Below are 24,156 nucleotides of genomic sequence, written 5' to 3'. Positions count from 1 at the left end.
TGTGGCTGTGTGCGCAGTGTACCGGGGAGTTCCCAATGGAGTGATGGGGGAAGACAGAAACCCACAGAGGTGACTGGAGCTGCTTATTTGAATGAAGCCCTAAGCATTCACTTTTACAGGGGGATGGTTAATATTTCGCAGCACTGTGGTTAGTGGGTGCAGCATCAGCAGTTTTCTCTAGGAAATAATGTCTGTTCAAACCGACCAGGTGGTTCCGTGTCCCTGTGACTGAAGTGTGGGAATATGGCCTTAATTGTATCCATTTGTTGCAGCATGTGTTTTCTTACACTAAATGTGATTTTTTTTTCTCTCTCTTCCTCTCTTTCAGACTTAACCAACATAATGACTGCTGAATATTAAGGGAAAACACAAGAAGGTTACATGTTTGGTTGTCTAATATTCTTGGATTTGATATGAGTCACCACATCTGTTCATTAGTATCATCAACAGCATCCCAGTTTGTATGCACATTATTCACATTCCTATCCGTTGTGTTTGCAGAAATGACATTTTACCCTTTTTTCTAAGGGTTACTTTTTGATTTTCATATTCTTTGGTTGCATGAAGTTGCCCTTTACCAGTGGCTGAGGTTTATGAAGATATCGCATACTTGAACATGTTTTAGATCCCTTTTCTAGATAGAAAAGGTGTAACTCCAAATTACATCATTCTAAATCAGCATTTTTTTAAAAACAAGTCAATCTTAGGAATGATTCCCCTCCATACGAGACTAAAACAGTATCTTCCACCTCCAATCACACTTTTCGAGCTCCCTATGTCCATACTTTGTTGAGTTTTGATCGGTTTACAACATAAAAGAGAAATTCCTCTTCAGCTGAGATCACCGCCAAGTTCAATAATGTAATAAAATACCTTTCCTTATTAGAAGTACCTAGCTAGTTATACTCTTAATACTTCTCAAAATCATGATGTAATGTACACTATCTGACTTAGTTCCTATATGTGGAGTTAGTGAAAGTCTTTTTGTGTTTCTTTAGATTAATACAAGGATTTTTTCCAATGCCAACACAATTTGAAATCATTCATTTGGATGCTCTCCATTTTTAAGCTTACTGTGATATAGAACCCTATGGGAAACCAAAAGAAAACATCGATTTTAAATCCTGAAAGGCTTAAAAAAGGATGCTGTCATTCTGGCTTTTTTTTTTTTCCTTTTGGAAATAGAACTAGACTAGTAAGTAAGCATTCCAAATCCATTATTCTGTGTACATTATTGTTGCTATTGTGATAATAGAGATTTTTATTTATTTTTATGCCAGCTTTTATTGTGAAAACATATTTAGTCTGGTTTTATCAATCCTTGTTATGCTTGTCCTTGGAACATCTTTTGCGTATTCAAGGTTTGTAGTTGACGAGTTTACTGTAAAAAACTAAAAAAAAAACCACAACAAAAAAACAAAAAAGAAAACAAAAAAAAGAAAACAAAAAAATGTATTGTTTTTACAGAATAAATTTATTGGAATGTGTATTGGGAGTAAGGTTTGAGGTTGTAAGCAACTAAGTTAGCGTCATATTTGGCTTCATACGTGTAATAATGTGAGGTATTAATGTAAGTCAAGTATTAAAGCAAAACATTCTGTTAACATGAGTTGACCATAATAGATACAAGTGCAGGTGAGATCTTTATTTTTTCTGTACTTTGCCTTTTCTGGATAACAGGAGGTTATTAAATTCACCTTGAATGTATTCAAAGTTTCTTTAAAAACATCAGAGGGAACATGGGAGGCTCAGATGCCCGTTTGTGAGCCAGCATGTCCCATTACAGCCCAGCAGCTCTGGGGTTGTTTTCCCGGGAGGACGTACTGGGACGGATCTAGCCCGAATTCTAGCGTACCTGGAGGAGCCCACGCCAGGGAGGCTGGGTGCTGCTGGGTGCTGCCGAGTTCCTCTTTGCCAAGAAGCACCGACTGAGATGTGGTGTGGTTATTTTGGACCTGCCCCAGAGGTACAAAACGCTGGGGTGTCTCTTCCGAGCGCTGCTGTGAGCCACAGCGCAGTGCTCGACGGGAGAGTTAGAGCACGGACACCTTGCTGCTCTGACAGCCCCCTTCTGCAGGGTGCAACACGCATGCGCATGAGCTGATGCTTTCTTGTTACTGGTTAGGTTGAAAAAGACAATTAAAATTCTCTCAATCAAACCACCCAAAGCCAACATCCCAAAATAAAGTGTTTCCAGTTAAAACGTATCACCGAATTTCATCTGTGAGAAAGGCACCGCCCCCACTGCTTTCAGCAAAGGTACACTTAGAAGTCATGAGGGTGGTGGTGACTGCAGGCAGAAACACAAGTGTACAGCCCGAGGTGGCCGCATTTGCTGCTGCTTGTTTGTGACCCAGCAGCATTAGCAGCCGTCGCTGCAGGGAAGCACGTGGCCAGGCCCCCTCCTCTCTGCAAACACATGCTGGGGCAAGGGGCCAGCGTGGTCAAGGCACAAGGTTCCCCCCATGCCCTGTTCGGAAGCTCTAGAAAGCTCACACTCAACTAGAGGAGGTGAGTGGTGCCTGCTGAAGAGAATCCCTAAAACAATTAGCACAGCTATCTGATTTGCTTATCATACCTGGGCTCCTACAGCTGGAGTTCGCTGCTTCTGCAGAGGTTCCTCAGGGTTTTTACAAGGCTGACCCACCACACACACCTTCTGACACATAAAACGTGTGTGTGACGGAGTTACCTTTGTTCATTTTTGACACTTGGAAATACTGACCTTCAGGTTGTACAGCAGCTCTGTGGAAGCACTGCTGGCTCTGATACTCCCCAGCATGTGGCGGCTAAACACTGACATCATTATTATTATTTAACTTCATGCAGTATTTCTAAAAGCATCAAAGCAGCAGCTTGCTTAAAAATAGCCACAGGAACTAGCAACTCCACTGCAGCGCAAAGTCAGAATGTTGAGAAGTGGTACTGGAGGCAGTTGTCTTTATTTTCCCTTTTTGAGTATGATAAAACACGGTGCAACTTTACACAACTGTGCAATTTTACACATCGTACACGCTTCATCTGGGTTGCATTTACACAGTTCAGTTACATCCCAGCCCAGTTATATACACAGCCCAAAGGAGGAGCAGAGAACAGGTGTGCTATTCCGTTTTTTCTTCTGGTTTTGTTTTCATAAAGAACTCTGGCTTGTTGACACACCTGTAGGCCAGCAGCTGGGGAAGGATCCCATACATGACGTTCAGTATCAGGAAAAACTGTTTGGCTTCTTCGGGGACTCGGTAGATGTAAGGAGTTCGGGCGTGAAGAGAAGCACCGATATGGGAGAATTGAGCCTGTGGTGTGTATATAACGTATGTATTAAAAAAGGGTGAAGCTGATGTATATTTTGGAAAGCATATTCTGCATGCAAGTGTGCATCTCCAGTGACATCTGCAAAGCCAACCCTTTTATTCCAGAATTGTCCGTCATGCTCCTGCCTCGCGGTATAAAAATGCGGTGTAAGCTGAGGTCGCTAACATTGGGGTGTGAGGGGCATGAGAGGGACCGTCAGTCCCGCGGTAGGTTTGGTTTGTGCACATGGGGACACTGCTCTTTACATCAAGTGTAGGGTTTCACCCTTGACTTCGGGCTGATTGTTCACGCAATGGGGTCCGTGGTCCTTCCACAGCCCCACGGCTGCGGGCATCGGCCCCAGAGACCTGCGATCCCGAGGCTCAGCCCAGCCGTGGGGTGGGACTCACACCTGCCCTGGGGATGCTGCGTTTGGCATCGAGGGGAGATCACCAGACACTCACTTTGCACAAAGGTAGAAAATAAACTCCTGGAAGCTATGTGAGATTTTGGATGGGTTTGTTCAACCTTTACCCAGTCTCCCAGGTTCCGATCCCAGAACCCCCGGTGATTTCAGAAAACATCTGCAGTGTTTGGCTTTTGGGCTGGGGGCAGCTCTGGAGTACAGATGAGCTTTGCAGTGAAGGTTATATGCAAAGATGGGCTTGCTGGGCTCAAGCATATTTTTAGCATAACCAAACATTTAAAGATAGAAGCGTCAGGATAGTCACTGTCTTTTGTCTCCATCTGTTACCTGCTATTTCAAGCCACAGTTCATTCACATTAACTATTGTCTGTCCATTTTATTTTATTGTTTAGGCAGTTTGCAGGGGAGGAGATCTAAGAAGATAAATTTCTATCTGATCTTAAGCAGAGAAGGAGAAAGGGGCACTGGGATTTTAGTAGCGTACAGGAGAACACTGCAGCCAAATCACATCCAGTTCCAAGTTCAGCAGGAGTTGGACTCACATCGAGCACAGTTCTGTGCAGGGGTAGCCAAGGACAAAGTGGAATACAGGGCAGGTGTTTTAATACACACCCCTCCAGCCAAAGGTTGGCCTGAGACTATACATAACCCAAGAAGGAAATCAGTTCTCAGGTGATTCTAACCACCTCTGCTCACCTGGGAGCTGATCTAGCAAACCTGTGCCAGGAAGTGGAGTAATCAAAGAAATCAAACACAAACACTTCAGCAGAGTGCCACTCAGCCTGTTTCTCTAAGTGGCTCTTCCGCAGGTAGCAGGTGTTCAGGGGCACGGCGTCACCAGCCTTCTATATCAGCACCATAACGCTGTCTCTCTCTTGCAGCCTGTTTGTTCTTGCCTTACTCAGCCAGGAACTGCCTCTGGTTCAGATCCCTGCTACCTTTCCTTGCCTTGCCTTGGGAGCTCAGCCTGGGCAGCTGGAGTGTCGGTGCTCAGCAGCAAAGGCCTCTTCTGCTGTGAGGTAGCTGTTTCCCAGGAAGACACCAGACCCCAGCAGGCTCCAGGTAGGAGGCATGGGCCTCTCTGGTGTTTACCTAGATCTGAACAGCCTCCTGGCAGTGTTTTAGAGCCTCTTCTGGGGTGAGCAGGCTGCTAAGCCTGCTCTGTGGAGGGCTCTGAGGCCTGCCAGTCTCCAAGAGCAGCCAGCTGTGTGTCATAAGTAAGTTGATAGTAAATTCATACAAAGTTCATAATAAGCCTTTTCAGAAAGAGCTGTAAGGGGCTGTGTCTGAGAGACCTAGATATCCCCCAGGCTTCTAGTTGCCTTTGAAGATCTAAGCCTTATTTGTGGTCTTGTTTCTTGCAGGAGTTGTGGCACATTAGTGAGTTTTGGAGTATTATAAAAAGAAAAAGCAGAAACATTTTGTTCTTTTTGTAGCCCTTGAAGGTTTTCATGAGCTAATGATGCACCGTATAATGAAGTTATTGTTTATTAGACTTGTTTGTCAGTGTAACACATTGCTCTCTCTCCTTTCATTATGAGGGAGGATATTTAGGTCTGTTGAAGTTGCTTTTGTTTTTATCTGATTTGCCTCTGTAAATGGTGTAATGTCTTTATCTCGTGTGCTTCCTTTCCATGACTCTGCTCTGCTTTTGCATTGCTGCTTTTTTTTTTGGCTACTTTGGGGCAGAAGGGTGTCTGCCAAGCAGATCTCTCCCTCACCAGCAGCACGGTCCAGCTCTTCTTTCAAGTACCAGGTGGGCTTGTGCCAAATCCATCACTTTAAGCAGTAAGGCACAAGCTGTTAGTGACTGCAGAGCTCTCTGCCTGTGCTGCAGTACTAGACTGGCATCGTGGTGAGAGCAACCTTGAGTCTGTTGTGTTACTTCACCGTGATCAGATCCTCTCAGTGAATAAGCCGTTCCCTGGTGCTCACTGTTACCGAGCCCTCTCAGAATTTGAGGATCAAACCCCTAAACCTTGGTTAAGGAATCAACCAAATGAGATGCTGCAGGTAAACTTATGAGGTAGCCTTATCCATTTAATGTGAAGCCTCAGACAGCCTACAGCCTGTCCCACAGCACTTGAAAGGTGCCTGGTTGCTGGCTGTGGCACTGATTAACTTGGTGATTGCAGTTATTGGCCTGCTACTCCTTAAGGTTCTTGTCTGTATGAAATACTTTGGGTATGGATTTCTTTTACAATATTTTTTTACCTGTAGCCTAATCATAGGCAATAGACTGAGTATGTCTTACTCTGCTTTCAAGAAGCCCTCCTGCTAGGGATGAAGAAAGGCCTGGAGAAAGATTAGGAGTCCTCCTTCACTCTGTGCCTTCTCTCTAAAAATGACTAAAACCAAACAAAAATTGTAACTGATTTTGGAGGGGTTTGAGCCTAAGGAAAACCATCACATAGAGTGGGGGAAGAGTAACCTAGGAAAGCATGTTCCATGGGTTTATGTTCTCTTGTAGAGAAAGGGGACTGCAGAAATGAGCCAGCAAGAAGTGCACGTTTAAGGACTTAGATGGAGAACAGAAAAACTCTACAACAGAGAACAGGGAAGTGGGCTATGGAGAGTTGGTGAGACAGTGGTTTTGGATAGCAGGGCTATGGCTTTTCATGCCTTCTCATGTGGATTACTTGTGTAGGGAAAGAGCAGTTTAATCAAGTTCAGAGGTTATTTTAACCCTTTTGTCTAGTCAAAGCTCCTGGTACTTCAGCTGTAAGCATTTAGAGACCTGTTCTTGGAGCCTCAGCAAGTCCAATAACCTCAATTTGATGTTGGAGTCTGGATGTTAGTAACAGAATGGCTCAAGCTGAGAGCTCTATGCAGTTCTGGAAAACAGTAAATATTTTTCTTTGTGTGAAAGGCAGGGTGCTTTAAGAAGTTCTTAGTTTAGATGCATTACTTAGTATCTAGAGACTTGTTTTGTAAGAAAACCCAAACCCCTCTGTACTTCATTCTAACAGAAATAAAACCAATGGGAATCCCCACATTCCCCACCTGGAAGAGCAGTGTTTGTTCCCAGGGGAACTGCCATCACTTCAATCAGGAGAGATTTACTTTTTTTTTATTGGACCTTTTGTGCATAACTGAAAGTAAAATGTGTTTCTGTAACTAAATGTTTTACTTATCAAGTGCTTTAACTTGAAAATGGTAGACAAACCTGGAAATGTGTTTTGTGCTTCAAAATGACCAAACTAAAAATAATATACAAGTGAGCCCTCAATTCATTGTCATGTGCATTTTTTGTTCCAGGTTGCTTGCAGTTCACTAAATGAAATCAGTTAAATCATGTCCAACTGTGGGATGACTGAACTTCATTCTGTTGTGTCTTGAAACCAAACCTGCAAAAAAACCTCACCTAAACTTAAAGAAATTTCTTGGCTCTGGATAAAATGTGAGGAGTGTGAAGCAACACACAGTTCTCCTAAACAGTTTTTGTCAGTTCATGGGTTTTGCTTGTGCCTAGGACAAGCTTCAGTGAGTAAAACAGGATTATTTGGGTTAGCTTTGGGTAGCTCTTGTCTAATGTGTAAATCAACATCATCCTAAAGCCAAACAATAAGAAACAAAAGAGAGGTTCTAGGCTTTGGCAACAAAATGTTGCATGGGTTAATCATACAGCTAAGTGCAATGCAAAAGGATTTAATGCTTATTTTGTTTAAAGTGTTATGGGAAACTTTTTTTAAACAAAAATAAAAAACCCAAACAAAAATCTCCTCTAATCTAGGGGACTGAGCTGCTTGGGGGTTTTGCAAGGCTGTGATCGTGCAGCCTGACATCTGGTTTACTTCTCTGTGCTAAACAATCTTTCAAGGAGCGGTTTCTTTCCTGACTGTCTGGGGAATTCATGAAACCTGAGTAATCTGTCAGTAGAGAGAGGTTCCTGACACTGCCTTGCCTACTTCAGATAGCTTGTGCTTTTTTTAGCTTAGATTTAGGCCAAACACAGTTGTATGATATTTATACCTTTTAAGCATTTCAGCCTCCTGGTTAATATGTTTGCCAGATTCTGTTGTCACATAATTTGGTGATTCAAGATTCTCTGTACAGTGGCTGGTTAAAAAAACAGAAGTCATTGTGTCTCTGATAGTTGGTCACAAACAGACAGTTTGTTTTCTTTAGTGGGCAGTTAAGCTGGATTGTAGCTTCCAGCCATGATTGTTGTTTCTGGCCTGGGAACAAAGTGTCAGTCTGTGTTGATCTAATAGTGGCACCTGACTTAGACTTACTGCCATGTTCCTACTTTCTGCACTGTCTGGATGCTCAGGACATGGGTGCCTCACTTCCTACGTACAGTACAAAGCAACTGTCACTGTCTCAACTGCTAAATGGTCATCTGCATGTTTTGAGGTCATTTGCTAGTTCCTCTGGATTCTTTTTGTTTTAGCCAGTCTTCTCATGACCATCAGCACCATCTAGTAATTAACTACAGTTATTTAGGAGAATCAGAACAGGAGAAGTTCAGAATAACATGAGCATGTCTTGGTGTTACTGAGGTTTGTGGCCCAGAAGGTTCCTGATGTTATATCAACACCATCAATCGATATTGGTCAGCTTGTGTGACTACTAGATCATTTTGTCCATTTATTTTTTCAGACTACCTAGTTGGCCAAACCTATTATGGAAACAATGTGTTTCATGTTTTGATGTGCTTTGGGGTAGGCTTCTTTACATGGTCAGTTGTTACAGCTTTAATACAGGCTTCCTTCCTGGTCTCAGCTAAAGAGTGCATGGTGTTTAACAAGGCTTAAATAAGCCAAATAAGAAGATTCTGCAGAAGAGAAGTCTACTGAAGCAAGAATGCAGGCATTAGAGACACATAATAGGTTTGATTCTCCACTTCCTTAAATTGGCTTTTTACAGATACAAAAGGTGATCTGAGTTACAGTGGCACAGAAAGATTAAGCCCTGGGCTGCTGAAGTAGAGACCTTTCACAGGTCTTTGCTTATTAACCTGTAATTCAAGAGTGAGTATTTTCCAAAGAAGTACCTGAGCTAGTCCTCCAGCATATATAAGGGTTAAATCAGGCATCCAGGAACAACCAGGCACCAGCAGGCCATACAGAGCAATCACATGGTATGGCACAGAGTAGAACATGTATGCCAGCATCTGCATTTTAAACAGAAATATTAGTTGCTTTGCAGTATGATGGAGATACACTTAAAAATTAGCTAGCTGCTGACTGGGGAGTTGAGACTATCAAAACTACATTCCTGGCAGCAATGATCCCCAGGCCTTCTTGCAGCTGTAACTTCTTTGAGAAAAGAATTTCACACCTGGATGCTGTTGACAGCATCCAGCTACCCTGAAGCCTCTGCTAATACTGATGGCTGTTGTCTCTGTCCCATGCAAATCCACTTCATCCCAGGATACGTTTTCCTACCTCTTGCCCTCTTAAGACAACATCCAAGCCACATGGCCTGACCAAACCTGGTGTCCAATGCAATATGGGTATCCATTTCTCAAGCTCCAGTGCACTCGGTTGGGAGGCCAGAGATACACCCAAGCCACCCCTTTCACCGAAAGAGCAGGTCCAGCAGAGATATTTGGGTTCTGCTCATTGCCTCACTCATGAGTCCTCTTATTGCTCCAGGCCCTGCCCTCAGGCAGCAGCAAGGCTTACAAAAGAATAGCAATATTGCAGATACTCAAAACTTAAGCACAATGCTACTTCCTCTGCAGTGCTTGTGCAAATAGGCTTTGTTAAAAAAGGGCCATGTTTCAAAGAGTGTGTCACTGGGGACAGGAATGCAACATGAGCTTAAGGAATCTAATCCTACTACACTCCTTTTTACTCCTTTATTCCAGACTGAAAGTCTACTTTGCCCTTGTAAGGAAAAGGAGTGATCATCAAAAGCATGCAGATCTATTTCATTAAAAGAAACATTGGTCAGCAGGCTGGGTAACTCTAGGTAACTCATGTGAATCCAAGTTGTGTTTATCACAAGGAGGAGCTGGTACCCCATAATGGCTGTAGCAGAAAATACAATATAGCATTTAACTTGCCATGAACAAATACTTCCCTTATTGATCTTGTCATCTGTGAAACATGTGTCTTCATCTCTGTGCAAGTTAACACATCACTTCTTAACACTCTATGCTCCACAGTCAGTGCTTTACCTGAAGCTTAGGATAGGCAGCAGGATCTTTTATATAAGGCTCGTGAAGTTGAATATATAGCCGGCAGAGTTCAGCAGGGCAATCCAGAGCAATCTAAGAAGAAGTTTTAAAACTTCCTGTGAGCACAGAAATTGTTCTACAACAGGCTAACCTGATACCTGTTACCAGCCCTGAAGATTCACTAGCCATCTGCAGCACTGCTACCCTGGAGTCTTGCTGAAAATCCCTGGCAAAGCTGACCCATTTGGTGGCCAGCTAAAAAGCTGAAGCGCAGCTTCCTCTCAGCCCCTGCTCAGAGGGGTTGCCAGGAAATGCTGACAGTCTGCTTTAAAGATTTTTGACTGGAAGAGGATTCATTCAATTGGCTGTGCTGTAGTAAAAGTATAATTGCTATTGATTTGCTCTGATAAACAGTTTGATCCCAGCAAATGAACTTTCCAATGGAAAATTGCTCACAGAGTGGAAACTTCAAGTTAAGCATCCGATTTTAGGATGGCAAGCTATGCACATAGTCCAAGAAAAGAATTGCATGGTGGTAAGGTAGCAGTGAAAAGCAAGGCAGACATGAGTGTTCCTTAAAATAATAATTTTTAAGACTAGCAGAGGACATATTATTGGATTTTACATTTTTTATAGGAAGAACGAAGATCCCAATAAACATGGAGGGATCCAGTTGCAGTAGTTCCTTTTCACAGTAGCCATTATAACTACTGCTAAAAATACTGTTCTAAAATGAGTTAATCTGTGCCAAGAGCTGTCACTAAGTGCTGTATAGCAAGGCTTTGTTAATGCTTAAGTTACAGGGCTGAGCAGTACATTTTGCACAACTTAACATCATGTGTGTTTGTTGTGTGACTTTGAGGGGGAGATGCCAAGATGTACGAACACTGGATCTTCCTCCCTGTTCTCTTCCAACATGGGCATCCAAGAGGCAGCTTTGAGGGGACTATAATGGATTAAGTTTTCTTAGCTCTTACACTGCACCGTGCACAGGGATGGTCAGTTGATGTCTATGTGTAAGCAAGGCCAGTAGGCAGTTCCTGCTTGGTAAAGGCAAGATATAAGGAGACGACCACACTCAAAATCAAGAACAAAATTCCTCTGTGAAATGCCGTGGGATGTTAGAGCATGAGAGTAACAATTCCCAGAGCAAAACTACAGGTAAAAGAGCTGATTAACCTGCATCAGTGCTGCTCTGAAGTAGCATGATCTGTAAGACATGAAACAGTCTGTGACAAGTTAGAAGAAAAAAAGTTGAGGGGCAGGTTTTCAGAGAAACAGCAGAAGATGAGAGTAATGTGAGCAGCAGAGCTACAAAGGAACAATCTGTGCTACGTAAATGAAGTGTTGCTTGGGTACTTATTGTCACCTCTCACTTGAATTATTCTAGATAGAATCAGATCTACAAATCAAGCCAGCAGGCAGGTGGTTGTCTGAGACAGCTAAACATCTGAATGTTCTGTTCACTGAATGATATTCATCTTCCCTTCCACTAAAGACAGAAAATGCTTTAGAGCTGACAAAGGATTAGATTTACCTACTACTGGATTTATCTACTTCAAGCATTTTCAGTACTGATTCATTCCCTCAGAAATAGTAATTCAATCAACTATGCTTAAAAAGCAAACATTTAAGAAATCAGCTCTTGGTAAGTAGAAATAACATGGTGTTCAGATAAGGTGGATAAATCCTTTTTTTTGCAGATGGAAATGCTTTCCTCTCATGCAGTGTAAATTAACACAGTTTCCTATGTAGTTTCAACTGTGAGTATTTAGACAAAAATGAATGTATATTTGAGTTGGTTTCTCTCCTTGGTTTTGGCCATAAATGTAACACCAGACCAATAGAAACAGTTTTAGGTCGTGTTGGTCTGCACTTGCAATGCAGTTTACTCGTGATTGTGCACCTCCATTCTTCTGAAAGCCATCTTTCACTCAGGGCAAAATGGAGCAGCACACCACCATTAAATATCACAAACCATGTCTAAAGCCTATTTCAACCCTGGAAGTCATGGTATTTCCCTTAACCAAAATGTACATATTTTTTAACACAGACACAATGATTTCAAATTTAAAAGCTTGACTGAAAACTGGAGGTCAGAATATTAGAAGTCTTCAACTTACCATGCCCCTAAATATGCAAAACCCCGTTGCTAGAATGAGGTATGCAGCTAGCATTAAATCTATTGGTCGTCTTAAGAGTCCTTTCTTCTGGACTTCCTGAACCACCTGCAACACAGAGTGTGTTTAGTAAGTACATCCCAGTTCCACATGATGTATATTTAATTCCAGGTCAGTCAGTCTTACAAGGAGGGTGAAGCAGTGGAACATGATGATAGCAGCAGTTAGTTCTCAGCTACATTACTCTAGCCATTGATTTTGGAGATGGAAAGATTTCCATGTCTAAAAAGGTGATTTCAGACTCTATAGGATGCAATGAGGGAAATTAATCTGAATAAACTCTAGGAATTAATAGATTCAACTACAAGGTCCATCTTATTACTGACAGCAGCACTCTGTGACACCGTGAGCAAATAGTCTATCTTAATATGTACTGTAGAAATAGAGAAGGAAATGTGTGTGTGCATATAGAGCATGTGGAAAATCCTGGTTTCTTTCTGTCATTACTGTGTGCTATGGATTCCTCCAGGCACGGAAGCGCTTCTTGCGTGTATCCATCTGGATATGGTCTGTTCTGAGCCTCCTTTCCTCAGTCCCAGAACAGGAATCCCCCCACCCTGTATGTTGTGGGCAGTTGGAAGGGATTCACACTCCAAAGGCAAAGGCTGTGAGGATGACTAATGCAGGAGATGGGTTGGAGGAACTCAAGTCATCTCTTTGCCTACGTGGTAGAACTTACAAGAGCTTGGAAATAGTTTGAAGTAGACTTTCAGCACTGTGCAGTCAGAAAATTATAAGCACATCAGAGTATCTTTCTGTAGTTCAGAGGGAAAACTTCCCCATTTATATGTGTTACTCATTTCCTCTTCCTATTCATTAGCTGTGTGTTGGCATGCAGACAGCAAAAGAAAAACCTGATTTCCTTCCTGTTATACACTGCTGATTGTCTCCAAAGCACAAAACAATAATTAGGACGTAGAGGCACAGTTAAAAGTGCTTAGGATCAAGATAACTCACAATAAAGTTATTGAAACAGGAGAACTGATCTTGCAAACTTAATTCCTGTGTAAGAACTGCAAGATCTAAATTATAGTTTAACAAAAATAGCTTGTTTTAAACACATAGGCCGTCCTTTTCATAAAACTTTTTTCTTTTTAAGGATTTAAGAAAACTGACATTTCTGGTCTTCAAACACAAATAACAAGTCTGTTTTGGCAGTATGGTAATTATGACCTGAGCCTGCCTGTGTCACTTCACAGTATTTATAATACTAGGGTAGGAACGTTTATAATATTACCTGCACAGAATATGTACTCTCTAATATTTATTCCTATGAAAGACAAAGGCCTCCCATGGCTGCTGAGCTGCAAGTCATTTTCAGATGTAGTCTACCTAAGGACAATGGAAAGTTTGAGGGTTGATAAATTTTCTTTCCACTTTTGTATAAGTTGAAGTTTGTATCCATATCATTTCTCCTTCTAAAGGTTGTATGAAATGAATGTGCATATATATTGTGATCACAAAACTCCACTAGAGCTTCATACCTAAAAGTTTTGGAGACAAAACCAGTGTGAGTGGAAACAGCCTTGGGTGCAATATGAGCTTGTGAAACTCCAAGGTACAGAAAACTTTTATGTAAACAAAATGAAAATGCAAAGCTTAAAAAAAGCAGAAGCAAGAATCTGAAAGATGGTGTGAGCACTTTGCTGACACGCCTCAGCTGGGCAGTATGTTTGCTGTGCTCTAACACAGCAAAGCTGCCTCATTACACACTAAAATTGATTACACCTCGAGTACCCTGGCTGAGCAGAGATGACCTGCCACAGATTTTGCATTTATTGCAAACAACGTTGAACTCTGCACAGATCTTGCCAATCCTGCTGTTTCTTTGGTGCAGTGAGGAAGTGTGTGGGCATGCTTTGTAATTCCTCCTACTTCAGGAAAAAGCTATTTTCTGTAACTTCTAACAGGCTCCTCGCACAATCAGCTCTAAGGAATCAGAATAATCTTGTGTGCTGTCCATAAAAGTCAGTGCCTTCAGAATTTGTGTGCAAATCTGAATTTATGTGTATTAATTCTGTTAATGAATTTTAAAGTACATTTAACTTTTCTGAGCTGATACACTTGCAGCTAAATCTGCTGGGCTTTGTAAACACCACAGTACAGCTTAGTTTGATTGTACAGGAAGGCATAACTCCATTCCTTGCCCAAGCACCCACCTCTATTAGAAAACACCCAAAGCTTGATTATCTCTCCTTTGTCCCCACAGTGATATTTTTTATTTTTATTAAGTAACTGGTCTATAATAATAATATTATAACAATGAATACCTTGGCCAACAGACTATACATTGCATATGTTGCTTTCATGTTTAAAAACATTATTAATTTTCTTCCTAAATCTTTTAATATTCACTCTGAATAATAAAGGTTCAATTTTACAGCTAATTGTAAATGATCTATTGCAAGAGAACAAAATGTTTTCAGGATGTAAAATGATTAGCTGCTTAGTAGCATTACACACAATTATTTTCTGAAAACAATACTTAATTTAAAACTGAGTTGTATAAAAATAAGAAACGTTCCTGAGGAGTCGTGTTAAGATTTAAATGCATGTTAAAGTTAATGCAGTTATTGAACCCAGGTATTAATGGTCAGATATGCAGCACAAGTTAGCCATGAAGATAAAATATGACTACTAAAATATAGAAGACTGAGCAAGGGTAGTAGGCCCCTGTGCAAGTAATCAAGGTTTTTCTATGACCTACTGAGCAAGGTAGGTTAGATTTACAAGAAAGGATTCCCTAAGAAGTCCAATGTTCACTTTGCAGATCACCAGCTTTTTATGCATTCTCCTTTCGAAATAAAATTTTGAAGCAAAGTTTTTTTTCTGTGATACATACCCAAGTAAAATATCAAACCCAGGTAAGCAGTTCACCTCCTAATATGCATGCAAAACATGACTGCATTTCAGCAAACAAGCAGTCCATCACCTATTTTCAATATGAACAATTTCTGGGGTGTTCCCAGTACTAGGAGAATAAACTCAAACTGTCATCTGCCTGCCATGCCAAGGATGCTCTCACTAAAATACACGGGAAAAACCTGCCATCACCTTTAACTACACTTAGCTTCTCTATCCTGCCAACTCTAAGGGGTTTCTGGACAGAATTACTGATGCCTTTATGTAAATCAGCTCAGATTGCTTTGGGATGGGACATGTGGCTTCCTATAAACCTATGTAGGAGGTATAAAAGGGTTTGGTACCTGATGTCTCCCCCAGTTTGTCTTTCATAGGGATTTGCCCTAAAAGATTGATTCTGTAGCAGTTCTTCAAATTACAGGCGATATGAGCACCTGTCTATACTTTCTTACTGGAGAGTCGTGGATGGATGGGTGAATGCATGTTCTCTTTCATACGTTTCTGGAAAAATCTGTCGGCGCATCACCTGCTGTTACTCTGTACCATAGGCTACACCCCTGGCACACCCACTGCCTACTACTTGTGGGGTAGGAACGCACTCCTAATCCGTGTCTGTGTTTCCAGTTACAGAATAGACCTGACTGACACTCAGGAGCTCTTGTGATGCAAAAATATTAATTGATTATATTATGACTGATATGGTGTGCTGTGGCAATAAACTGGCTTGCTTATAACAACAAAGAGTTAAAGATCTGCTCTGTGCTTTCTACTGCAGTTAATTTTTAATTTTTTTTTTGTAAAACACTGCATAAACTATTATTGAATTTTTTGATTGCTCAGGTTTATTACAGTCCAACTATTAAATTCAAAGGCAAAGGTCTAAAATTTTATGTAAACATTATTTTTATGGGCTGGTTTTTTAAGTAAAAATCATATAAATAATTTTCATATCAATTAATGTACAGTGTCTTACCTGTAAAATGTAGTATTGCAGAATGCACATAAAATATTCAATTACATGAAATCTGCAAGTCATCTGCAGAAGAATAATTTGCTGCAGAGCTTCTACAAGACTTTTTGTGGTGCTTTATGAAGCTGGTACATGTCAATATTTTCACCAGCTAAAAAAGTGAAACAGAAACTGCATAGATAGAGGGTTGTAATACAGCTACACCTAGATACATGAGCTTCTTTGGCCTTTTCTTTATCCCACCCTAGCAAAATGCTCCTGCAGTATAGATGTTTTTACAGTGTATACACAGCCCGGCAGCGATTGTCATAACAGTGAACAGTTACAGTACATTCCGTGCTCACCCAGGGACCTATAAAACTCAGCAGAACAGCGAGTGTGTTTCCGTTTCCCTAGCAGTCCCCGACCCGACACACACCAGTGTACGGTACCTTAACTGGAGTGTCGTGAGTCACCGAAGGCTGGTTGTAAATGCGGAACCCGGCCCATATGGGAAGGCAGATATATGGTACACTTAAGAAAAAAGCAGGGCAAACTTTGGTTCCATATTTGCCTGTTAAAAAATAACAATGAGAATCTATAAGCTGGGCTGCAGAAGAGTTGAACAATATCACATGAAACCTGAGATAGCTATGGTGAGGCAAACTTAAAGCATCAGAAATTGCTCTTAGGGACACACAGATCTTGTTGAAATTCATGTGCTCAGTAGTGGTGGAGTCGCAGGTGACAGACAGCCTGTCAGACAGGAACCCATTTCCAGAATTAGGAGGGTTTTGAGGGGACACGAAACCACCCCTGTCACTCTGCAGTAGGTAATCCTATAGGATGGGACAGCTTTGAAATCTTTTAACGGAACCTGCTTCAAATACAAGTATCTTTAAAAAATGGAAAAAAGGAATGTATCCTTTTTACAGTCTGATATAACATTGATTTTCCAAAGTCCTGATTTCTCCTACGGGCCCGTACTAAGAACAAAGCAGAGAGCTACCCTCAGCCCGGGTGTATCAGGGACAGTGTCTTTTACAGTGGCTAATCTCTATATCAGAAAGGAAGGCAGAAGGCATGCTCTTGAGAACAAGTTTGTCAGCCTTCCCTAGAGGAAAGAGGAAGAGAGATTGTCACATTAAATGTGCTATTGTCTCTGTGATGTGTATATATCTTCAAAGGAGGGAACTGGACTGGCCCAAGCTGCACCAAGATTATTCCTCCTCTGGCATAAAGTGTGGCCACAGCAAGTTTTCCTAAAGCTGTCTGCAGGATTTGAGCACATGAATGCTTTTCTCAGTTGAATACTTGTCAGCTTTGCATCAATTTAAGCTTTGCTAAAAAAAGGAGATCTTTAACTGAGGGGGGGGTGTGGTACTCTTAAAGGACCATCTTCCAGTAATACCAGTGTACAATTCTCAACTTGTAGCAGCACAGCTGTACACTCATTCATGTGAGAAATCTAGGAATGCTAAATTCATTTTGAAAATATAATAACTACCAGATTTCACTTTTAAAGCTGTCTTGGATGCTTCTTGTAAGCTGCTTGAAAGTCTAACTATTAAGTAAACTGGAAATTTTATGCAAAATACGATTTACATTTTTGTTATATTAAGAGACTGTCATTGTCTCATTGCTTAAATTAAACCTATGGGGTGAAAGCTTTATAGGCATAACAAGATACAAGAAATACTACTTCTCTTTTTCCTTTTTTTTTTTTTTCTTGAGAACAATGTAACTTTAAAGGGTTGGTGGGTTTTTTTTCCTGGTCTCATTCTTCTCCTCCTCATACTTAAATTTTGATAATATCTTGCATCTCTTTACTGTTACTCCTAAAATTCCTCTTTCATACTGCAGAAAGGAATCAATACTGCAGATAGCCTAATGCTGAATTTAGAAAACGTTTCATAGGAAAAAGTCATATAAATTATGTCCTTACCCACAATGTTTCCAGGCATAAAGACAATGATGCTCATGATAATGGAACCCAGCCAGTAGAGGCCAATGGTTCTATAGCTTTGTCTGTTTAAAAAAGAAAACAAAACATAATTATTGCACCATCCCTAAAAATCCCTTACGCCAAATCGCCCTTAAATATTATACTGATCACCATGGTTGTATCTTAGTAAATAGAATCATTGTCTTGGTTGGAAGGGATCTTTTAGATCATCTAGTCCAACCGTCACCCTAACCTGCCAACTACTACTAAACCATGTCCTTCAGCATTACTTTTAGCCATCTTTTAAATACCCCCAGGGATGGAGACTTCACTTCCCTGACCAGCTTGTTCCAATGCCGAACAACCCCCAAAGTTTTAAAACATAAACCACAAGTCGACACCAGATTCTTGCCTCTGAGATGGGAATATGGCAAAATCCTACATTCATGTGTGAGGTTACCACATGAACAGCACAGGATGTGTGCCTGTGTAGTTATCTGCCATTATGAGTCCCTCATCTGAAGGCTGACTGCATGATTTTCTGTATCCCAGGTTGTACAAGACTTTCAAATCATTAATAATTAATTTTGTTTTGGCAGGGGTTCTGTTACCAATGGGTACATTAGCCTCGGGAATTTAGGTACTTATTTTCTCTAACTTTATTCAATAGCAAGAAATACAAGAACCTCTAGAAATAATAATTTTCTCTTAAACTGTGTGATAGCCTGTAAAATAGATGAGAGAACATCATCATGCTAAGCAACACGTGTTTCCTATCATAAATATGTTATTTAAAACATCAGTTTTACACACATGGTTTTAATGGGCATCCTCTTTCAGCTTTCAACTAACAGAGCATTCACAGGGGCAGTGCTCTCTGCTGAAGAGGGGAGAGACCACAGCACAGTGGATTTGTTGGTCTGAGCTGAGACAAAGGGTAACTCAGTGAGGTTTCAATTCTTGAAAGTAACAAAATTTTAATAGCGTTGCTTTGGCCTAAGACAGGAAACAGTCCTGAAAGAAAAATCTAAATCCTGCAGAGAAAAGAAAGCCCTTTGCAGGTTCCATGAGAACACAAGCAAAGTAAACATTACACAAATCAAAATGACTTACTCCCATGCAATAGCTGCCACCATCAATAGATACATCAGATAATGAACGGAGCCATCCCAATAGCAGATCACATGGCCATAGGCTGTGTTCAGATATGGTTCACCCTGGGGAACATTTATTTCAAGAAAGGTACAGTGATTACAGGAAGAATAACAAATAATTAATAAAGAAAGCAAGAAACAATTTCCAAAAAGTAACTTATGTTCTTTCAATCCAGGGGTACAGTTTTTTACTGACAATACACATTCCCAAGTGCAAACCTGATTTCAGTAGGATCAAGTACAATTAAATCAGCTCTGTAGTTGCAAAATAGGATGCAAGAATAGAAGGGAAAACTCCTATGGATAACTGTCAGTGTTGTTCTGCTACATTATGGAAATGTTACTCTTCCATATGTCAATGATAAAGGCCCAAAATAAAGATACATTTACCATGGAACAAATAGAGATATATTTAGCACCCTAGAGATCTAATACAGCATAGACTATATTGATGACAAGGTATAACCCTGTAAGGTCCAACTCATCTCACGCTGAAGTTCATGGAATCTTTTCAATGACTTCAGTGACTTTCATACGAAGCCCTTACTGAGCTATTTTTGGTGGATGTTGATATTCAGCAGCCAACAGATTCTGCTGAGTAGGTCTCTGGCATCAGCATTTTTTAACTCCTTTTTTAATTCCTTTTAGTAAAAGGATTAGACAAAAATAAAGGGGCAATTTTGATTCCTCCTTGCTAACACACTTAGGTACTGCAATACTACTGAGTGCTATCCATGGCTTCCTGCAAACACGTAGAGTCTATGTAATTCCCATGGAAGTTAATACAGAATGGAATTTCTTCAACTAAATGAAATAATGTTGGAGCTTGAAAGGAGTAATTATTTTTCCAAATGTATCAGTGATTTCAAGTCATAACTGTCCATAACAGTGTGAAACAGGTCAAGGACTGAATTCAAGATAGCCCTTGTCAATGTGGCTGTTTTTTTCTGTGACAAATCCTATAATGAGCTATTTGCAGTAAATATTTTGTTTACATTTGTGAGCCAAACAATTGTTTACCTCTCTCAAATAGTGAGTCATGAATCCATCGATAATTCCATCCTGTTCCAGTCCAATTATTAGATTCACTACACTTGTAAAGGCAAATACAGCATAAACTGTAATAAGATAAAGGGGAAAAATTAGCAAATGCATGAAGACTTGGAATCACATAGTTGTTCACAGTATAATAGATTCAGTCACAGACCTACTGAACTGGATGCATCTACTCTGAGGTAGCAGTTAGTCAACAAAGTCCTTGACTGAGAAGCTTTTCTTAGTAGACTGAAATTATGTAGAGCTGTAGGAGCCTACATGGGAAGTCAGCATCTGCATGAAGGACTATGTAGTCCAAAAAAGCTTGCCACCCAAGGCAGACAACCTTGACCACAGTGACCTCTTGAGAAAGAACAACAAAATGAGGCAGCAGAGAGGGAAATGTGACTCGCCCTTTTTGGAGGTGAGCAGGCAAACTGCATTAGCCACAGCAGTCCACAGGAGACCTATCTGGCAAGTTAGCAAGTCGCTCCTTTGAGACAGGAAACGTATTTGCAGAAGGTTTATATTATTTCTTTCCTTTTCCTTTGGTGTGAGCTCAGAGTTCCCAGCCTCACACAGAACCCTGGGGACAGACACATACGAGTTGTAATGAGGAGGAAGGCAGAGGGCAAATACAGATGGACTGTACGCTGCTTTGCCTATGGGCCCATCTTGTAAAATTAGAAAAAACAGTGCTGATTTTTCTACTAAATTGTTGCTGTAAGGTTATCTAGATCTAAGGTTTCCCTTTAAAAGGGAATCAATAGTTCTTTTATGGCAAATTATCAATATAGCAGTGTTTGCCTGAGTGTGCAGAAAGCCTGAGCCAGAAGTTAAGGTGGTTCAAATTTTCTTATGCTTCATTGCTACCAAGACATACCATAAAACAGCGGGTCTTTTGGAGGTTTTCTTTTGACAAGAACACGAGCCAACAGAGCAATAAAAACCAGAACCAACAATCCAACTGCAACAATTGTCCAGGAACTGTAACAGTATTAAAAAGAAAAAAGAATTTAAGAGAGAGGCAGAATTTTGCTTCTTCAGCTTTTCTTACCACCTATCCTCAAATGCACATGCTCTTCAAGTAACTTCTAATACTTTAAAAGGCTGTTTTTAAAGCCCATTGTGTAGTCTGTTGGAGCATTCATTTTATAGTTTTGCAGAATTTATGTGCCTGTCTTTTCACATATGATCACATAAAAAAAAAGAAAATACAAAAATAATTAGCCAGCAACATATCCAGGAGTCTCACTTTGTCCAGATGAAATCAGTTTTCATACTGGTATCTGCAAAAATAAACAAAAATGATGGAAAATATAAAGGCCAACGGGAGGTGAAAGTAAAAAAAAAAAGATTTCAAGGCTGAAAATTATCATTAGGAACATTTAGTCTAACCTCAGCAATAAATTATCTACTCGGGAAATCACATATTCACAAATAAATGACATCAGTCCTGTGGAATAGGAGAAACAAAGTGGAGCATCTACGATAGCTCAGGGTTTAATTTCCAGTTTTGGAAGTGCTACCAAAGGTCTCTCCAACCTTTAAGACAGGATCACTTGGGGAGCTCGGTAATAAACGCTGGTGGGGCAGAAAAGACCTTTTCTCTGAAGATGAGGCTGTAATGACGTTGCATGTAAACTGGTAGTGGGGGAAACTATAAAAATCTTCATCAGAAAGCAAATTTGTCTCCTTCCCTGAGGAAACAAAAGTTAAGAAAATCAATTTGAAATTGGTTTATAGGTCTAAGTGCATAAATTAAATTTAGTTCTAAGACAGACTCTCCTCCTTAGTCTTCACTTCTGTGCTTGTGTACAGGGGGAAAAAAGGAGGGGGAAGTTAGGTGAAGTGTGGACGCATAAGCTAAAAATATTTGGCACATGATTTTATACATGGTACCAGCCTGTGTGTCAAGAAAACAAGTTGTGTACAAACAAATAATACTGACTGTGACAATTTCAACCTTAAAACCTTCAGCCAAAAAATGTGCAGGATCAAGGATTTCAGAATATATAGACAGATACTTTCTGAGTCAGGATGAGCAGCACTAGCTTGTTGATTTATGCTATGGTTTGAATCTTCTGCTAGTCTGTTTTTCCAGTGATGAATTTCTTCAGACCATTACAGCTGTTAATATTGCAGTGACTTTTCACTGCGGTCTATCAATTTGAAACAAATATTGGCAACGAATCAAGTAAGTCAGCATGTGTTACTCGGTGTTTCTCTAGCAATGAGAAACACAAAAAAAAAAAAAAAGAGTTATGGGCCAGAAGGAGCAAACCGAAGCAGGAACAGATGTAGTAACGCCTTAAAAACATGAAACAAGATTTGTGCAGTAAAGTTGCAAAACACCCCGGGCTGTGGGATCGCAAAATACCCCACAGACCTTTAAGTACACCGTTTTTTCCACGAGGAAAACCTTTCTTTTCTAGACCTGCGGGTTATCCCGGGATCCTATTTTTTTTGGCAGAGGGAGGGCATATGGGCATTTTCAGTTCAAACTCGCACGCCCTGCAGGGTGCCTGCAGCGTGCCTGCGCCGGAGCTCCCCGGGGCCGGTGAGTTCTTCCGTTCCTTTTTAAATAGAATTGCATTTTGTTTGCTAATGCCTCGTCAGGGGAGCCGGAGGGAGCCGCAGAGCCCCGGGGCAGCCTCCAGCGCCCGCTGCCCTGGGCTTCAAGGCACGGTGAGGGCGCCGCTACTGCGGGGCCAGGCGATACCCTCCGGGCTGGTTCGTCCTTTCGGCCTCACCAGGCAGCCCCGGCGGCGACCCGAGCTCCGGGGACAGGGGGACGCGCTTCAGGTGATGGGAAACCCGCAGTTTTGAGGGTCCTGGGACGAGCGGCCAGGGTGGGATCCCCAGCCAGGAGCCCCGGTTGCATCCCGGCACGGTTCCCGCTAGAGGACGCGGACAGGACCCGGCAGCGGGTCTCCCGTCTGCCGCCCGAGCCGCTACCCGACATCGCCCAGCCGCCCGCGGCGAGGCCGGACCCGCGCCCTCCCCTGCCCCGCTCCGCCTCCCGCCCCGTCCCGTCCCGCTCAGCCCCGCGGCCACAACTGCCCTCTCCCCGCGCAGCCGCTGAAAATACCAGCCGGGCTCCCTTGCGCGCCCGCAACTCCCTCACCCCCGTCGCCCGCTCGCTCTGCTCGCCTTCCCACCGCAGGTCGGGAGCCTCCCGGCCTCGCCCGCCTCACCTGCCGCTGGCCGCCAGGCAGTTGAAGAGGTACGTGACGGGGATGGCGGTGAGGGAGAGGACGAAGACGCCGGTGGCCGCCGAGGCGCTCATCCCCGCGGCGGGAGGCGGCGGCCGCCCTCTGCGCCTTGCCCGAGGCGCCGCCTCGCCTCAGCCCTTCACGCCCCGCGAAGGGGCGCCCGCTCGCCCGCGGCCCCGCCAGCCTCTGCCCGCCGCTCGCCGCCCGCCCCATCGCCGGAGCGCGCCCCGCGGCGGGCCGCCCCCTCCCGCCCCGCGCGGGAAAGGTTAAATCCGCCTCAGAAACCGGAGCCGCCCGGTGCTCCTCCGGCGGCTCGGGGAGGGCCGAGGCGCTTTCCGCCTCCCCCAGGGGTCGGGGGCTGCCCGAAAGCAGAGGCGGTGGCAGTGCCAGGGGTGCGGCCGCCCGCGGGAGGGCAGGGCAGGGCAGGGCAGGGGGGCTCCTCCGGTAACGGGCAACAAGCGACAGCGGCGAAATGCCAAGAGGGTGCTGGGACAGTTTAACTAAGCGCTGTGAAGGAGGCTTCACAGGTTAACTGCTAGCTAACGGCACCGCAAGCAGCGGCAGGTGGATGCAGTGGTGTGCGCGGAGTCTTTTTGGAAGCAGTCGGTTTCGGTGGCAGGTGGGAGATGGGAAGAGGTTCCCTTGACCTGACTAGTGCACGAGTCTCTCAGAAAGCCATAAGCAAAAAACGTGCAGCAATTTTTGCATCCGAATTTTGCTGGGTTATATGAAGCAAGGACATTAGTAAGTTTAAAATGTTTTAACTATGAACTCACCTTTTCCATTTAAATGTCAAAAATAAACCCAAAACTGGGCATGTATTTGAATTCATCCATCAGCATTCTTTTCTGGCTCCAAACTTGTTTGTACAGGAGAATCAACACTAAACTGTCAGTGTGCAAACAAAGGTGGAATGAGTCTTGTGTGCAAGGCAAACAGAAATGAAAACCACTATTCCTAGAAGTTACCGA

General features: G+C 42.3%; 2 protein-coding genes across 2 annotated transcripts in view; one reads left to right on the top strand and one right to left on the bottom strand.

Annotated features, from left to right (window-relative positions):
• Window positions 1-2,441, top strand: part of HDGFL3 (HDGF like 3) — a 38,244-nt gene extending 35,803 nt beyond the window's left edge. Inside the window, exon 6 of the mRNA XM_084268118.1 lies at window positions 329-2,441. Coding sequence (XP_084124244.1) covers window positions 329-334 — 6 coding nt within the window. The 3' untranslated portion in view covers window positions 335-2,441. The remainder of the gene's footprint in view (window positions 1-328) is intronic.
• A 492-nt stretch (window positions 2,442-2,933) lies between these two features.
• TM6SF1 (transmembrane 6 superfamily member 1) lies at window positions 2,934-23,377 on the bottom strand. Its single transcript, XM_084268098.1, has 10 exons — window positions 23,168-23,377; window positions 20,854-20,957; window positions 19,956-20,053; window positions 18,895-18,998; window positions 17,782-17,864; window positions 16,289-16,410; window positions 11,969-12,073; window positions 9,846-9,938; window positions 8,715-8,834; window positions 2,934-3,293 (listed from the first exon to the last, which is right to left on the bottom strand). Exons 1-10 carry the CDS (start codon window positions 23,257-23,259, stop codon window positions 3,102-3,104), a joined length of 1,113 nt encoding a protein of 370 aa, XP_084124224.1. The 5' UTR covers window positions 23,260-23,377; the 3' UTR covers window positions 2,934-3,101.
• Between the last annotated feature and the right edge of the window lie 779 nt (window positions 23,378-24,156).

This window comes from Gallinula chloropus, assembly GCF_964237585.1.
Source record: "Gallinula chloropus genome assembly, chromosome: 9".
Classification (NCBI taxonomy): domain Eukaryota; kingdom Metazoa; phylum Chordata; class Aves; order Gruiformes; family Rallidae; genus Gallinula; species Gallinula chloropus.
Note: the sequence above shows the minus strand (reverse complement) of the source record. Positions and strands in the feature narration are given on the sequence as shown.